Raw genomic sequence first — 18,713 nt, forward strand, 5'->3', positions numbered from 1 at the left:
CATACTTTTTAGGAAGGTTCATCTTGGACAGCGTTTCTTAGAAGGCTGGCTTATTCTTGAGTAACAATTATACCTTTATGTAGTTTTTAGCTAATTAATGAACTGTTAACTGCATGTCGTGGTTTAACCCCAGCCAGCAACTAGGCACCATGCAGCCGCTCACTCACTCCCCCCCATCCAGTGGGATGGGGGAGGAAATTGGGAAAAAAAAGTAAAACTCCTGGGTTGAGATAAGAACGGTTTAATAGAACAGAAAAGAAGAAACTAATAATGATAACACTAATAAAATGACAACAGTAGCCATAAAAGGATTGGAATGTACAAATGATGCGCAGGGCAATTGCTCACCACCCGCCCCAGCTAGTCTCCGAGCGGCGATTCCCTGCCCCCACTTCCCAGTTCCTCAACTAGATGGGACGTCCCATGGTATGGAATACACTGTTGGCCAGTTTGGGTCAGGTGCCCTGGTTGTGTCCTGTGCCAACTTCTTGTGCCCTGGCTGGGCATGAGAAGCTGAAAAATCCTTGACTTTAGTCTAAACAATACTGAGCAACAACTGAAAACATCAGTGTTATCAACATTCTTCGCATGCTGAACTCAAAACACAGCACTGTACCAGCTACTAGGAAGACAGTTAACTCTATCCCAGCTGAAACCAGGACACTGCACAAATATAATAAGAAATAAATATTCTAAGTGTGTAGAACATTCAGTCACCTTCCAATAACTCTCTATGGCGCGTTTAGTAAAGCAGGTCCTACTATTTGAATTGCTTCAGATGAACAGGACAAGTTTAAAAACAGAAGCAATTTAAAAATGTATTCTTAAAAAGTAGTACTTAGAATGTCCACCTTATACAGACTTCCAAAATGCAGCCAAAGTCCTCATGATTTTTAACATATTTCAGTTTTAACTGGCACATGGAAAGCCTCCTTCTGAAATGACCAAGTGTGCTCTCTTTGTTACTCAAAGAAAATTTATCAAAAATACAACTACCAGGCAAGCTGCTGCTGAAGTCATACCTGAGAGATGCAAGAAAGGAGCCAACCTCCTAATTAGAAAGCAGATCCAGAGATTGATCTTAAACAATAGAGAGAAAGCTTCAGACATCACAGCTCAAAGCTCTTCTAGAGAGCCACAGAGCAAGGTGGATATGTGTACTCCACCCCATCATAAACAGCTACTCAAAACAGGCAACTCTGAAAAATGCAACTACAAAGATACCACAATGCTTTTGTGGCATAATGCACAGGAGGTTGACTACAGTTTTATTTAATCTCTCTCATTCATTATCTCTTTCGTTTTTTCTATCTAAATTTCCCCTTTTTTGACTTCCATTGTGTTGCAAAAAAATTTTTATTATAATGGTTCATTTTTTCTGTTGCCCTGTCTTCTAAAGACATACCCTTCCAGACCCTTATTCTCAGCGTCTGATAGTTTTAAACAAATCAGAGGTATATTTTTGGTATGTACCACCTTTTGCAGTATCATCTGACACAATACAGTTCAGAATTTCTACAGCACCATCAAAAAAAAAAAAAATCAAAGAAGGAAGCTTTTCTTCTGCTACAGAATCACATAAGGGTTGAGGTAGGAAGGGACGTCTGGAGGTCATCTGGTCCAACACCCCTGCTAAAGCAGGATCAGATAGATCTGAGTGTCCAGGACCATGTCCAGACAGCTTCTGAGTATCTCCAAGGATGGAGACTCCAAAACCTCTCTGGGCAACCTGTGCCACTGCTCTGTCACCCTAACAGTGAAAAGGGTGTTCCTGATGTTCAGACAGCATCTCCCGTGTTTCAGTTTGTGCCCGTTGCCTCTTGTCCTGTCAAGTGACACCACTGAAAAGAGCCTGACTCTCTCTTCCTTGCACCCTCCCTTCAGGTATTCACCTATATTGATGAGATCCCCCCGAGCCTTCTCTTCTCCAGCCTGAACAGTCCCAGCTGTCCCAGACTTTCCTCATAGGAGAGATGCTCCATTGCCTTCATCATCTCCACATCCCTCTACTGGACTCTCCCCAGTATGTCCATGTCTCTCTTGTATTGGGGAGCCCCAAACTGGACACAGTACTCCAGGTGCAGCCTCACCAGTGCAGAACAGAGGGGAAGGATCACCTCCCTCATCTGGCTGTCAACACTTCTCCTAAGGCAGCCCAGGACACCATTGGCCACCTTTCCTGCAAGGGCATGTTGCTGGCTCATGTTCAGCTTGGTGTCCATCAGGTCCCCCGGTCCTTTTCTGCCAAGCTGCTTTCCAGCTGGTCAGCCCTCAGCACGTACAGCTGCATGGGCTTGTTCCTCCCCAGGTGCAGGACTTCAGACTTCTTGTTGAACTGTCAGCCCATTTCTCCAGCATGTCAAGGCTGTATTTCCCTCTACAGCTAGTCAATGAATTATAATCTGACATCTGGTCAGGCTTTTAGTACTGCACAAGGATTATCTTGAAGGGATGAGATTAAGTGTCCACGCAGACAGAGATTCGTGAGGTGAACAGTTTCCTGCTTACGGTGAAACTCCTGAACCTTTACAGGATCAGCAGACAAGATCCATACATACTAATCTCTTGTATTTTCATTTAAACTTTTTTTAAGCTTATTTATTTCCTGCATTCCTGAGAAAATTATTGCACTAAGATGGCCACTTCAGTTAGAAAAACACCAGCCATTATCCACTATCTGGTAAAAGTTTGGTAGACATAGGAAAAATCAAGGTTTCGTTACAAGGAAAAGTGTGAAGTATCTGATTTAATAGTCTAACAAGAGTTTGGGAACTACTTTGCTGAGTAACAACTCTTCTGTTTTAGCTCAGCTGGTGAAAGAGGCACATCTCTGACTTTGGACTATTATTTGCCTTCAACAGGAAACCAAATGTGGAGTGCAGATAGGAATGATTAGTTATTATCTGTGTCATCAGGGACACAGGAATAGAGAGCTTCTCAATTAAAATTAATTTGGAAGGAGATACAACTAACTGCCAAAATATATTTGATGGACATCTGACATCTTTTTACCTTACAACACTAGCAATGAAACCTGCTGCTAAGGGCAAAGTATTTTTTCTATAAACTCTACCTGGCTGCATGGCTGTGGAATTCATTTCTACCAGACTGGCAAGACACAACAGACTCCTTGCCACCTTTAGATTTACAGAAAAATTCCTTTCTTAAAGAAGTCCTATGCTGATCACTTAACTGACACGTCAACCAAGGTCTCGTCTGGAACACAGCCAAGTAGTACTTGAAAAGAAAAAAAAAAGCCAAGTCAAAATACTGTACTGGTCCTGCAAGTCACAATGGGAAATATATTTTCTCTGGGAAAAGGATTCAAACTGTACACCTTGGAAAATATTCTATAGCAGCTTCCATCAGAACCATCTTGGCATTTCATGTCATCACAGAACTGGAGTGGTCAATTGACAGGACTCAAGGGAGTCTACCAGCTACATTAATGATTTTAAATAAGGATTGGAATATTAAACTATCATGCACTTCTACATCCTAGTAATTATTTTTTTCAATGAAGAATTCATCTTCCTGTTTATAAGGGTATCTTGAGAAGTAAAACCAGAAAACAGGTACACAAATATATTAATACTTTGCATACCAACAGTATGAATCTAACAGCATTCCTAAAAATCAAGCATTTTTCAATGCTGCACACAGGGATATGACCATGAAAAAGACTTTATGATGTAACAACTGAGGATATAAGATGAAGTGACCAAAAACCACTAAAATAACTCAAGCTTTTTGTCAGTGCATAATTTCACTTTTCAGAAACTACTCATACCTTACCTTTGTTTTGCTGTATTTGCATTAGTCTCCAAGTCACACCAAGCAACCTATTCACCTGCTTGCTATTCAGCTTGCTGCCATCCTGAAGAGTATCTGTCACAAATTTCCTTATCATGTCCAGCCAACCAGAATCCATCTGAAGTGTTGAAGTGCTTGCTAGTGAAACCATTATGTCACACAAGGTTAAGTTCAGTAAAAGATGGTCTACGCTGTTTGAGGATGTCATACAATACTTGTTGCTGGGCGGGGGAGAAAAAAGAGACAGATTTAAAAAAAATATTTTGTGCCTTTTAACATATGTTACTTCGGTAGAAATTATACTATGTTGAAAAAAAACCTCTTTAAGTATTAAAGTTTTAGAGCCAATACACATTTTAAAAGTTTTCATATTTGACATTTGGGTACTTGAAATTTTTTGTTCTCCCACCAAAATGTCTGTTTCTCATATTTACAGTTGCAGCAACAACCAAAGCTCTAAATTGTATCCCTATGGCTGGTTTATCCCATTTGACATTTTTACTCTAGCCTAGCAGTACTTCTAGGTGACCAAAAATCAGTGAAGGAATGCTAAAAAATTAATCTTTAGATTTAATCTCATCTGCATTTCTTCTTCTGTGAGGAATCCCATGGATTTTGTCATTACTACACAATGACAAAAAGCACTATGAATGGCATAGAAAAATCCACTTATGTACTTTTTTCAAAACTCATGTGGAATCAGAAACACATTTTTCACCACCACAATATTCTGCAGGACCACCCTTTTGCCCTACAGTGGTTTGAAAGACAAAAATTAAGGGATATTAAGAAAGGAATCAAAGGTATTGCAGCTTGACATATAATGCTAAAACTTCTCTACACGCTGAATGGTCACTCACAGTATACAAGAAAAAAAATATCACAGCTTTTAACTACAGAAAGCTACACAATATGAATGCCTACATTCAGAACACAAAGTAGAGCTGTGAAAATGAAATAACAAAAAGCACTTTAACCAGTACTAACATAAGTGTAGTCACCCTTCAGTTCAGAGCCAGCCACTAAAATATGAGCAAATAAATCTCAACCTGTGGACATCAGTTACACATGGCATAAATGCTCATAACTTTTTCGTGTTCAGCATATGTAGATACTAAGTGCTATCAGTAATACTGTGGTAAATTTCTGCAACATTTTGTGAACTGGAGAAGGAAAGAAGCCTCAAAATGCCATGCAATGTATCCAAATGCAGGCCTTTAACCCAATATATTGGTAAGTAAGGAAAACAAAAGCAACTTTTTATTTTCATAGCATGAAGCTAAGTTTCTGGAAGTCTTGAAGTAACAGTCAAAATTCAAACACAAAAAAGTTTCACAGATTATTTTTTCTGCATGTACCCAATAGTACATTTATTTTAAAGTGCAAGAATAGGGCAAAACTTAGTAGCAGAGTGAAGATGATCAACACAAGGATGGTTAGTCAGGGTGTCATCTGTAAGACAAGAAATATGGTTGCACTGCCAAACTACTGAGATTTTCAGTTTCAAGGAAGGGTGTTCAGGTCAAAACCTGGAAAAGCAAAACACCTTTTGGCTTTATGAGCTTAACAGCTAAGACTTAGCCGAAATGAAATGAAAGCATTTAACGAACAGCTATGCTGTACCTCTGATCTATGTGCCCTTTCAAGAAGAGAAAATGCAAGTCAAAATACCAAACATGATTTCAGCCTCAAGTATACCTGCACAATGGTAGACCCTTAGTATAAAAAGAGTTCTACTACTACAGCTCAATCTGCAGTGGCATAGTTTGCAAGCATTTGAAACCAAGATAAACACCAGCTGATACCCCTTGTACATACACCAGTGTTCTACATGGACTGCAATGGCACAGAATGACTCCAGAACAGACTTCTCACATCTGGGAGCTGAGAGGGGAGACAACTTGCTACTGGCCTGTACCAGAACAAAATTGGTGCACCCACTCTGCCAGCTCAACAGTGAAGAAACATGCGAGTGTTTGGCTTCTCCTGCTCCCGTACTGCTTTGCCATACAGCATAGGCACAATGTGTCCCATCTCTCCTCCTAGCTGGATTTACCCAGCCCTGTAATAAAACATTAGAAGAGCAGATGGGGGTGAAAAAAAATGTTTTAACTATGTTTTGATGTACTTCAGTTGACTGCTGAACAAAACATGCAGAAATATGAAACTAGTCAGACTAACACAAATCACCATTTAGCAATATGCAAATTCCAGATCAAGCATTCAATAAAATACTTGCATTTCTCTAAGACAGCATTTTGATTTCTACTGGAGGCTATTCAGACGACCTCCCATACAATACGTTTACAAAGAACAACCAAAAGTTCTCGATTCAAAGCAATGTACCTTCCTATAAAAACTTCTCTACAGATCTTCAAGGAATACGCAAGAGAAAGTTTTCTTTTCCAACATTAAAAATTTAGTACTGGGTAAAGCATGACTTACACTGTCTCACTTACCTTACAAAATTAAAAGCTATAACATGACATTGATTTTATTCTTACCCTTTGCACGAATCTTTCTTTTTGTGCTTTACTGTTTCTTGTAAAGAATAAGGAAAATGACGCATGAAGTGGTGCTTGAAATCAACAAGGTAATTCATTCGAAGCCATAGCTCCTGTTAAGGAAAGCAGAAGGCAGACAGAGAACACAGTAGTAAGTGAAATACATCAATGCAATCATCTTCCAAAATCCATTATTGGAATCAATGAAAAACAGGAACTTTAGCTTCTGTTTGCAAGTTTGCATATATATTTACGTTCAGATGTAAATGCGAAGTCCTGTACATGAACCTGAAGGTCTACAAAACAAGGGATTAAAGTTATGATGCAAGTCAAGGTTGAGCGACAACATTTAATCCAAACTGGACTGGTGTATTTTCTTAGCACACCTTAATGTGGATATATACAATATTAAACTGAATTACAGATGTGAATTGAAAGTGCTTTTATATCAACTTTATGAGGGTACTTAAAAATCAGAGTGAACTCTGATTTACTTGCAGTGACTGCCTCAAGTTTTCCATTAAGACTTATTCTGACACTGCCTTCATCTTTCCCCATCATGAGTGTACTTGTAGTTCAAAGCCCACTGACAAAGTGTTTTCCAGTAGAAAGGCCATCCTTACAAGAAAAGGACTTTTTTCAATACTTAAAAATAATTTTACTCTGTGGGTTAGCACACTCAGTCACCATCCCATAGTGTCCAGCAGAACTCAACAAAAAAAAGCCTGCATTGCTATCAGATTGGTCAGGCAGAATATCCTTTTTGATATTCAAGTACTAAGAACAGAGAATGACCATTAAACTATTTCAAAGATTAACAGGTTTCCACTAAGCATATTCAGAGTGGTCTTCCAAAATGTAATAACCACTGTAATAACGACTTTGGCCTGTAAGCCTAAGGGCTATTAAATAAGCAAAGCTTCCATTTTCAAACTGAGCCATCTGAATGCATTTTATATATGAAGGTGACTATAAAGGAAAAGACAAAATAAACTGTTTATCTTATCTAAAACACAATATGCTCAATAAAAAAGGGGGTTATAGACATCAGGGGTTTGGGTTTTTTTCCCCAAAAAACATCTTAAGGTCATAATGCAACTGCATGTACCTAAAACAGCTCACATCTTGACACAAGAACACTCCTTTCATGTGAACAAAATGCAGGCACCCTATGGCTAAGGGCAGCAGCTCTGCAGTACCCTAAAGAAAAAGGCTGGGGGCAGTAGGCTGCCACAGGTATTTACCTGGCCAACTGCCTGCTTTCTGCCTGCTTCTAAGAGGCCCTCTAAAAACGATGAAGAGGAAAAAGGGAACTGTGTGTTTTGTTCAGACACACTGAATCCATCCCTCAGACTGTGTATGTTGGGTAACTCTGGGCTAATGGAATGATTCCACAAATGTTTTCCAATAATTACTCTATGCATAGATTTTTGTTTAGCAAATGGACCTACAGCCCTATACACAGGTAAAACAAAGAGCTGTCAATACATTCCTTCAACTACTCTCAATAGCCAAAACAAAAAGAGTGCTCTTTTTCCAGTTTCCAAAGTCTTTGGAAGAGCAGCAAAAGTTACAAAAAAAATAGCAATTAATTTATCAAAGAAAAAGACAGACAAAATAATTAGGGAAAAAAAAAACCTTCAAGGATATTTTCCAAAATTCTTATTGAGGCTTTGATGTGATGCCTTGTGATACTACCAATCACAACTCAACAACATAGGTTGCACCAAGCAATTACAGGATCTCATACCACCGTTATCCCCTACCTTTCCAAGGGTTTAGGGTTTTTTCATTTCCACCCCCACACACCCCTGTAAAATTTTTCAATACATAAAAACAAGGAACAAACAACTCCATTCTATGTTTTGTTCAAATTTATATTATAGAGGTTTTCTGGGAGACAAAATGCTCCTCTGGTAACACTTTCAGTTTCAAAGGGTTTTGTGCTGTAGCCTGTCAAGAAGGATTCCTGTAGACTACCTGTGATCTCATTGCTCAGTTCAACAGATTCTTTTCTCCAGTAAGAGACTTGACAAAACCCAAATTCTACTTAAAACCTAGGCTTTTTCTCTCTTAATAAAATATTTCCACTGCTTCCAATCACCAAATCACTAGTTTCCAATCAAAACAAAATGAACTGCTATTATTATGCCACAGATCATTCCTCCCTTACCATTTTGTATGTTTCATCATGTCGCTTTGTGAGTTTCCATAATAAATGTATTATACTAAGCACTTGCTGCATAAGCTGCTGAGATTCTGATTCCAAAAGGTTTCCAAGAATGGGAGCTGATTGTGCAGGAGATGCTTCAATCCAGCACTCAATCAGTAATGGAATTATTATCTCAATAAAACCTTTTAAGTTTTCAGCCGAGGACAGGCCTTTTTCTGCACTGTCCATTACACTTGCCAGAGACCTAAATGACAAAACCAAAAAAAAAAAAAAGAAAAGAAAAAAGAAAAAAGATAAAGATCACACCTTTAAAAGCAGATTAGAGCAATACCACTTTCCTGCTGAGTAACAGGAAAAATTACTTTTTTAATACATTAAATGTTTGCTTGCTTTGCTAGATATTTCAGTAAGAAAAAAAGGGAGTTCAAACCATCTACAACAAACCTGCTCCAAGTCTCCCTGTAAGTTTGTGCTTCTGTAACAGCTTCTTACAGATTTCAGTATTTCTTTCCCCATTGTTACATGTAAAGTCTATAAAGTGGAGAAATACGATTTGCATTATCATATCACCTTCAGCCAACAGATAAGAATTCACTGTACTCGGCACACAACAAAATGAAAAACCTTTACGTTTTAAACGCCTTGAAATAAAATAATGAAACTGACTACAAAGTATTGTCAAATGCATAAGGTTTATTACAGTTAATAACCATCTCCAGCTATAATAAACATAATGGTTAATCATATTAATAGGGAAAAAAAACCCAACATTTTGCAAAAAATAGAACTTTGGTTCCCACCTGGTGTTTAACTATAATGCTCTGGAGAGCAACTAGCTGGAAAATTATTAAAATCATCTGATAATGAAGGTAAACAAAACCTACCAAAAATGAAGAGCTATAGTTTACCTTAAAATAATATCTCCCAGAAGGCAAGAAAACCAAGGACTTTTTTTCCCCTGCCTTATAACACAATTCATTTGTGTTTCAAAAGGGATTATCGGCGCAAATGACCAAATCCTGCTCCTGCATAAATTCAGGCAATTTGTATCCATTTTAAAAAGGCAGTTCTTTAAAGAAAGAAACCTTTGAATAATTCCTGTTAATTTTAAGCAATACAGAAGCTTCTGAAAGGGTTTCCATTTAACAAGTACCCTTAAAAAAAGAAAAAAAGCAGCAATAATTTCAACTGATGATTTCTGACATTGTTTTCCATGATGATTTTGTTTTCTAACTCACAGCAGGGAATTCCCATCATGATTCTAACTTCCTAACATACATAAAACTGGTACACTGAACCTCCTGTTAAACTGCTTTCTATTTCATTGATGTTCTCCAAGTGGTTTTTCTTTACATATACACCCAAAATAGGATCTGAAAAACTGCTTTCTTTCCACAGAAAGGCAGACAAGTTCTGTTTACAAATATTTTCATTTCATACTGGATTAAAGACATAAAGCAGTTTTTCCTGGTCAACCTGTCATTTCCACATTATCCAATTAGTTATATCCTTCTATGAAACTACATTTGTCATGCTGTTGCAGTCATCTATAATATGCACATAACAGAAAATTTTACTCTGTCATTTCCCTCTGGTTGGAATTGGTTTCTCGAGAAAATTACTAAACCAAAACAAATTCAGGTATTAACAAACTGTAAAAGGAGCAGGGATAAGACATCTGCAAAGGAATAAAAAGAAAGTGAGAGACAAATGCAGGCTCTTTTTCAATGAAGGCAAGATCGGAGAGAGAATTTAGATCTCCAGCACAAAATAAAAGGGACAAGTGGAAACATAACTGGTCGTAAGAAAAAAATGACAGTTGTATCTTAATACCTACAACTATCAGACATGTTAGAATTTTATAAAGCTTATCAATAACTGCAGCAACCAGTGTATACAGTCAACGTAATTTGGCTTATTTGTCCCTTCCTTGTTGCTCTATGTCCCTTCTATGCCACAGACACTGTGGTAAAGACACCAGTTCCTTTCAGACTGTAAAGAGAGTTTAGGGTGAATAGTTCCAACTTAGACATTTAACTCTCAGTCATCTAAAGGCACAGGAGACAAACCCCACCTTCCAGTTATAACCACAATGAATTCTAAAGCATCACTGGACAAGCCAGCTGATACCAAGACCATAACCTCACTGAAAAAGGTTGTCCTGTAAATGCTATGCCATGACAGGACTACACACTTAGTTGAGATTCTGAAATCTCAGTAATTGGCTTAAATAGTTCTGAAGTAGTAGTCTTTAATAATTTCTCTGAAAATAATACCTGGTATTACAGCAGAGCTCTAGAATTTGAGCGATTTATTTCTGGTGCACAAAAAAATCTCCCCATTAAACAGCGAACAGTGCATGAAACCTGAGAAGTTGGCAACACACACCTGAAGATTCCTACAAAAGTGTTAACGCACCCAAAGATTCCTAAAAAAGTGTTAACACACCCACCCCAACTATTTCAGTATTCTTCTGAAACAAGGGATGGAAAAAGAAGGAAGAATTCATGCCAAAAGGGATACTCAGCTGCCAAAAGCATTTGCGCAAGAATGCTTCGCACAGCTTTCATCTACTTCTGCAAAAGAAGCCGCCATCTCTCAAGAGAAGACTCCTCCAAATATTCAAGGTTAACAACAAAAGCAGTAAAAAAAAAAATCTAATTGCCAATAACAGATGATGACAAAGTATTGCTGTGATCTGTCCAGTATGCATTTGATTAGTTCAATAGCCCAGGTTCACTGGAACTGGGAGGGTTTGATGTAAATTAAAGTGTTAATCTTTTTGTCACGTATCTGTTATCACTATTCTTTAAAGGTAAGACGGCTCTCACACTACAAAGCATACTACCTTCACATTGGTATGAAATACTATTGAAGGGAGCTGCAAGATATTTGTGTACCCCTTAAGCTGTCATTTTTCTTTAAAATGCCGATATTTTTATAAAGCAGGACCAAACAAAAGAAAACTGTGTAGTGTATCTTCCATTTGACAGTAAGAGGACAACAGAAATTCAGCAAAGGAAGTCAAGGAAATGTAAAAGAAACAGAAAATAAGGAAACAACTTTCTGCTGCTTAAAATAGAAAAAGTCATTGGAAGTTAACGAGTTTTTATGGCTCAGAGTCTAAGCCAGGTTACTGTCCTCCATTTTGGTGTGCACTGCCAATTGCAGCAAAGAAACACTCAGTACACAAAGTGAACTGTATTTTCCATTTCTATCTGAAGCACAGGTCACACCATACACATTTATTCACTGTGCTTTTTTTTCCATTTTGGTGTCTCAAGTCGTCCTTGTTTTTTTCTGTAGCTTCATTTTGTCGTTTCTCAGCAGAAACAGAAGCTCTACCATTTCTCTTCAGCACCACTTCCATCCAGTCCAAAAAAAGATCTCTTTGGTATCATCACATTTAAGTTGTGAAGGCTTTCCATTTTTCCACACCTGAAATGAGTTTGATGCAAGAAGCAGCACAGTCAGCACATAAAGCAGAGGATATATTCTAATAATCTCCTAATTCACTGTAATCTTTAATTCACAGTATGAAGTCCTAGCACGCAACAGAAAATAACAAAGTCTTAAGATTTGCATTTTTGAACCATCCAGCATTCCAAGCTTAGAATCTACACTTTTTACTAAACATTAACACTGCAAACTGATTCTGAAAATCCCTTTCCATAACCACAAGGTTATCAATGAGGTGCCATCACTACACAATGAACTTGCAATATTAAAAAGATACAGGAACTTTAGAAGTTTAGCATACTATTAGTGGTGTTTCGAAGCCTACTTTTTAAAGAACAAAGTTGAAACTTAATTGCAGTATTAGTAATGAGGCCATCAATACATACACACTGCAATTACTTACGGTTTGGTCAACTCGTTACCTATAGTTAGGACTTGACTATTTGTGCATTGACTTCTTTTAACAAAAATACACACACTTTTTGAGATTTTGGAAGTACTCAAGGAGCATTACAGATGTTTTGCACCTCTTATTAGAAGTAAATTCTGTCCTTGCAGTAACGGACATAGCAGAGGCCTGGGAATGCCTGTAAAAGGCCACAGTTGGGATTGGAAGAAACAGAGTTAAACATCTTCAGACTACTAGAAAAGATTTCAGTGGCAAATACCAAAGCCACCACATTAACTTCTACTCTTAGAATTTTGCAGATATCCACTAAAACAAGCTGTATTGGCCCTTTGTGCAAAACGAATATACCAAAAATATGCGCAAATGCAATAAAACGAGAACATTTTAGTACCTTCAGCAGATGCCCCTTCTCTTTCCATCCTCCTGTTCTGCTGCCATCAGCTTGCTTTGCCAGTCTTGCCTTGGATTCTAGCAATGTGCTTCTATTCTTCTGGCTCCTCCTCATGCTTGCAAACGTCTCTTCAAAAGTATTTATAACCACAAGTCGATCACGATGTTCAACCAAAATCTAGCTCCTCAGAGAAGTGGAGTCCAATTCAGGTGACACCAGACGTAAAGTTTATTTTCCTAGACCTTGGATACAATGCCATCTTCAGCTACTACAGGGCATGGTATATCACCCACTGCATATCATTGAGGGCACAATACAAGAATCCTCTGACATACAGTGGTCCACAATCGTATGCTTCTGACTGCAGAGACGAATTCCACAAGAATGTTGTGTGCTCAGCACTGAACCATTCCCCCTGCCTCACGGGCTTCGCTGGTCTAGTTTCCAACTAAAGTTTTACCTGCAGCAGATATTGTTGGTCATGACTGAACTCTTATGCTACATTAACAACCACTTTTATGAGAATAAGCTGCAGATTTTACTTAGCTTAATATAAATTTCCTATACCTACTAGAAGTAATATGCTATCTACCAAGAGAAAGCCTAGGAGAGTGGAAATAGAATGGTCATTCGTGTGTCTCCAAGACAGAGATGGAAAACGCCTGCTAACTCAGGCCAATACCTGTAGTATTAAAAGAGAACACCTCTTCTTCTGCACTTCATTCATTCAAAGATATGAGACGGACATAGCAATGGATTAGGCCGTGAGTTTTATACCCTTTTCTGCCACTGACCTCCTAGATGAATTTAGTATTAACTGCTTTATACCCCTTACTCAGTCTCCCCCAGCAGTAAAACAAGGATTCTGGTTTCTCTTCAAACCACCCTGTTATCTATAGATTAGAAGTCCTATACAATGGCTAAACAGCTTCTGTTTTTCAAGTCATCATTCCAGATGTCCTACCAGCAGGTAACATCTATAGTAATGTGTATACATGAGGATGCAAATGTTTAAAAGGTACCATAAAGTGGGATGGGAGGTTCCCCTCTAGTTTGAGAAGTGGGTGAATCAGAAAGGAAGAAGAGAAATAAAGATGGTTAGTTATTTTTCCCTTAACTTCAGCTCACATCTAGTTAGAGTACTACTAAAAACCACCCAAACCTTTCTGTGACTAAGCAGACTACGCTTTCTTCCATATTCATCAACATGTCTCAGATGAGACAACTCTTATCCATAGTGAAGATATAAACTGGTGAATTGATTAAAAATAGCTAGAATCGGAAACTCCGCAGAACTTCATACAGCCAGACACATCATGCTGTCCTTTTTAAAAGGAGCTACAGTCAAAGGAAAACTTATGATAGACTCTTGCAGGTAAAAGCACAAAGTTTCACTAGAATTCATTATCACAGTGTAAGAAACAAGCTTACATTTCATGTAAAGAAATTTGCCTGCTTGCCCTCAGGTCTATTTAATATCCTGCAACAACGTGTGGTCATCAGTTCACATTTCAAGAAAACCACTAGAGCTGGTCTTCCAAAGTTGTTATGCATAGCATCAAATAAAGCTTCTATTTGATAATGGGAAAGTTCATGATATACACATAGCACGGTTATCTGCTGAGTATTTCCACATCTTCAAGACACTGCAGTAAGACTGCACGTTACACTAAATGCCCTAAAATATGGCTAAGGGACAACCCCACAATAAAAATTAAATTGTTGTCTTCAACAGCAACGAACCACAGTTTAACATTGTGATCATACAGTTGGCATTAATTCCCAAATTAATTAATGTTTTCTCACCTCAGTCTAAATGATGAGTTGATCTTTGGTCGTAAGCCACCATTTTCAAACAGCTGTATATGTTGCTGATTATTTGCATGGACCTTCCAACTTATACATATTGGGTTCCTCGCAGAACGAGGGCCATCCTTTTGCTCTTGAAGCCCTTCATCCTCTATTTCACTGGATCCATCTACCACTGCCTGGAGAAACTTCTTGAGCCTGGTAAGTACGTTCAACCTCCACTGCTGAGAGGTTACTCTGCGATTTGGGTTAACAGAGAGCATCCAGGAAAGTTTCTCTCTGCTTTTCAGTCTTTTTGACAGTTGCTGGTGAGAAATAAGCTCTACAAAATTCTTCAACAATATACTGCTGCGGTCTGTGAGAAGAGTTGGGTATGCTTCCAATAAAACATCCAAGACTTTCAGTGAATCTTCCTGAATTCCCTCACTGATATGAGTCATGGCACTGGAGAGATGGGCACTTACCAAAGGAAAAAATGGAGCAATCTGTTCCGCTCTTATTTTTGAAGCCAAGAATTGCAGTAGGTGAACAGCTGCTCCTCTGACACCAGAATCTTTGTCTGTAAACACAGCTGCCACCTCACTTATTATATTTGAAAGGTGTGCATCAATCACAAATGGATACTGAGACAGGAGATCTTTGAGGCCAAGAAGTGCATTATGCTTAACCCCAGGACTATAGTGATGCATCTGTGAAAGCAGATCCTAAAAGGAAAGAAACATATATAGTTGCCATCATTATTACCTCAAGCATTTTAAATTTCCCCACCTATTTCCAGCATTTTTCTTAAACACTCAAAAATGCAAAATCTATTCTTATGATGTACTGCTGTTCATAACAGCATAATAGGTTCAGAACAACTACAATATTAGTTTAAAGCGTAACAATGAACAAATCATCAAAATTCAATGACAAGAAAATCAAGATACCATGACTTGTTGTCCTGGTTTTGGCTGGGATAGAGTTAATTTTCTTCCTAGTAGCTGGTATAGTGCTGTGGTTTGGGTTCAGTATGAGAAGAATGTTGATAACACACTCATGTTTTCAGTTGTTGCTAAGTAATGTTTAGCCTAAGTCAAGGATTTTTCAGCTTCTCATGCCCAGCCAGCAAGAAGGCTGGAGGGGCACAAGGAGTTGGGAGGGGACGCAGCCAGGGCAGCTGACCCAAACTGGCCAAAGGAGTATTCCATACCATGTGACATAATGCCCAGTATATAAAATGGGGGGAGTTGGTCTGGGGGGATCACTGCTCAAGAACTAACTGGGTGTTGGTTGGCGAGTGGTGAGCAATTGCATTGTGCACCACTTGTTTTGTATATACCGATTCTTTTCTTATTATTCCTGTCATTTTATTATTGTTATCATTATTATTTTCTTCCTTTCTGTTCTGTTAAACCATTCTTTTCTCAAGCCACAAATTTTACCTCTCCCCCCGCCCCGATTCTCTCCCCCATCCCACTGGGTGAGGCAGGGGGGGGAGGAAGTAAGTGGCTGCATGGTGCTTAGTTGCCGGCTGGGGTTAAAGCACAACACTTGTCCTTCAGGTAATTACATACTCCTTCATTCTTAAGTTTATGCACAACCCTACTGACTTAAGAGAGAGATGACCAAAAAATATATCCTCTCACACTTGTTCTCAAAAGTAGAACTATGACATCTCAGTCTCAACAGCTTTCTTCAGTTTAAGCAGAGAGCAGCAAGAAATAGAAGACAACACAAAGGAAGGAAAGCAGAACCACCACCCAAAGAAATGCAAGATTTTTTAAAAACATCATCTCAGGAAGTCTACTTTTTAAAATCCTGTCCTTAAGTTACAAAAGACTTTCAAGAACCAAACGTTAATCCTGTATACTTAGATCAGTGTGCAACTTGAGGTTTTGCACTGCTGAGAACCTTTCCCTTGGGCTATATGCTGGTCCAGTAATTTGAGTATTAAATTCATGGGTCAGCTTATTGTCAAGGACAAAGAGGCTGTATTCAGATACTCTGCCGGTTTTTTTAATTTTTTTTTTTTTAATATTTTTTCCTGAACTCTAGTAAACATAGTAAACCTAGATAAATGACATGTAATTTTCCGTCATTTCAGAATGTAATGACACAGTATACCTTTATGTTAAGTTTTCTATTTTGCGTAGGAAGCACTCCATCTTCTTTAAGCTGCTCAGGAATCTGTATGGCCTTTGTTTTGAAGGTAGTATCAGTTGCATTCTCTAGTTTAGGCTTTTTTTTCCCAACTTTTAATTTCACTTTCTGGAAATCTTCCTGATGTTTCCTTTTCTTAGTCATTCTGATTCTCTGCAAAAAGATATTCAGAATTTTAATTTGATTAAATACACTACAAACAAATATTTTTTCCCATCAAAGAGCAGCAGCTTCCTAATGAAGGCTACTGATTTTATGCTTTTTCCACTGCATAAACTAGTGTCTGCTCCTGAGACAAGATGCTAGGCTAAACAGACATGCAGACTGATTCAGTATAGCTGTTCTTCTAGTGTCCAGAAAACATTCTGCTGCTCCTTTGGTTATCTTTGCTCTGGGAACTACTGAAAAAGATCACTTAAGTATCTGCATCTTCCACTGCTTTATCTGATTAAGTTGTTGGTTTTGTTTTAAAAAGATCCTGCCAATAAAGCAACTTTTTACATAGTTGACTCTTGACAAGCCGAAGGAGCTCGGTGAACTGTTTCATTTAATTTGTACGTTGTTTACCAACTCAATCATTAATAGCATAGTCTGCACAGGTAAAAATCACAGGTTTTAATCAGGCCTTCACTGATAACACCAGTATAGAAGAGTCTAAGAAAACTTCCACTACACACTGAAAAGTCCAGCCTGTGCATTTAAAACCAGTACTAGAAAGAAGCTGGGGGGAGGTGTTAAATGGGCACACAGAGTAAAAAGAGACTGAAAGCCTAAGTTATATTAAATAAAGGCATAAGAAATGAGGTAGTATGAGTAGCTATAAGGTAGTATGAGAAGTAGTACAGACATACTAGATGTACAATAACTAAAACAAATCAAACCCCACACTTCAATTTCTGAATGACCTTTTGGCTTTGACATATCCATACTGATAAAAGTACTCTTAATTCCACCAGACTTAAAAAAAAAAAAGGCAAAAAAACCCCACCCAAAAAAACCAAACCACCAAAACCCCCCAACAAACACTACACCTCAAGTTCCTTTATTTAATCTTCCTTCCCTTGATCTCCATACTTCTAGATTAACTCTTAACAAAACTCCAGAAGCTGATGTCATAACACTCAACATCACATACAAATTGTGCCCAGATTTCTGTTAATTAAGACCATGAATCCATGGTCTGACGACGCCTAGAAGTGGTTGCAGAGATTACTTACAGTTTAAAAGGGGCAGACAAGCACAAAGCCATTATGATGTTAGGTTTAACATCTCACAGCTTTCTAATGGTAACAGGTATTTACAGAGCTGGAAATCTGCATACTTCCAGACCTCACTGTACACAGTATAAAGTCCATGCTGTCACGTACATAAACTTTTTGTTTCTGCTCTCTTTCAAACTACTCTTTGAGTAGCTAGGTTTTACACATTCTTAAAATCTGAACTATACAAAAAAGTTGCAAACACAACATTCAAAATTTAAAGACCAAACTAACTAAAAAAAAATACAGCTGACTAAACCCATAGATTTCTAAACAAAATATCCAAACAATGATTCTTTTATGGTGGACATGATCATCATTCACTCTAGGAAATGGAATTCGACAGCTTGACTTTTTTCCCAGCGGACTTCAAACTGTAAATTTGTGCTGTATCACAGTATTTGACATACACATCATCAAGATAATCACTAAAGAAAGTTTTAAACCCAACTGTCATTTTCTATTCTTTTAAAACAGCTTAAACAACTGATTATACAAATATTGGACTACAACTTAATTTCTGCTTTTCTCCTGCTAGCTTAAAACAGCTATATGCAAGACAACTTTAACTGAAGTATACATTTAGCATAAGTAACCTATCAACTGAAAAGGCTTTAAAGAACTTGGGGTTTGGTGCCAAAATAAAAAGGTCCTTTAGTGTCCAACTATAACAACTGTGGTTTTATAAGCTTTTGATTTTTACCATATGCATCTTTTAGGAAAAAATTACAACACGTTTTTCACTACTTGATTG

General features: G+C 38.0%; 1 protein-coding gene across 3 annotated transcripts in view; it reads right to left on the minus strand.

Annotated features, from left to right (window-relative positions):
- The window catches only part of TEX10 (testis expressed 10), a 60,967-nt gene that overhangs the window by 40,494 nt on the left and 1,760 nt on the right, over window positions 1-18,713 (minus strand). For all 3 annotated transcript variants that reach the window (XM_049830107.1, XM_049830104.1, XM_049830105.1), the window contains exons 3-7: window positions 16,665-16,853; window positions 14,556-15,262; window positions 8,491-8,734; window positions 6,318-6,430; window positions 3,796-4,034 (exon numbers count right to left, since the gene is read on the minus strand). In XM_049830107.1, the coding sequence (XP_049686064.1) occupies window positions 3,796-4,034; window positions 6,318-6,430; window positions 8,491-8,734; window positions 14,556-15,262; window positions 16,665-16,844 (1,483 nt within the window). In that variant the 5' untranslated portion in view covers window positions 16,845-16,853. The remainder of the gene's footprint in view (window positions 1-3,795; window positions 4,035-6,317; window positions 6,431-8,490; window positions 8,735-14,555; window positions 15,263-16,664; window positions 16,854-18,713) is intronic.

The sequence above is a fragment of the Accipiter gentilis genome, chromosome 27, assembly GCF_929443795.1.
Source record: "Accipiter gentilis chromosome 27, bAccGen1.1, whole genome shotgun sequence".
Classification (NCBI taxonomy): domain Eukaryota; kingdom Metazoa; phylum Chordata; class Aves; order Accipitriformes; family Accipitridae; genus Astur; species Astur gentilis.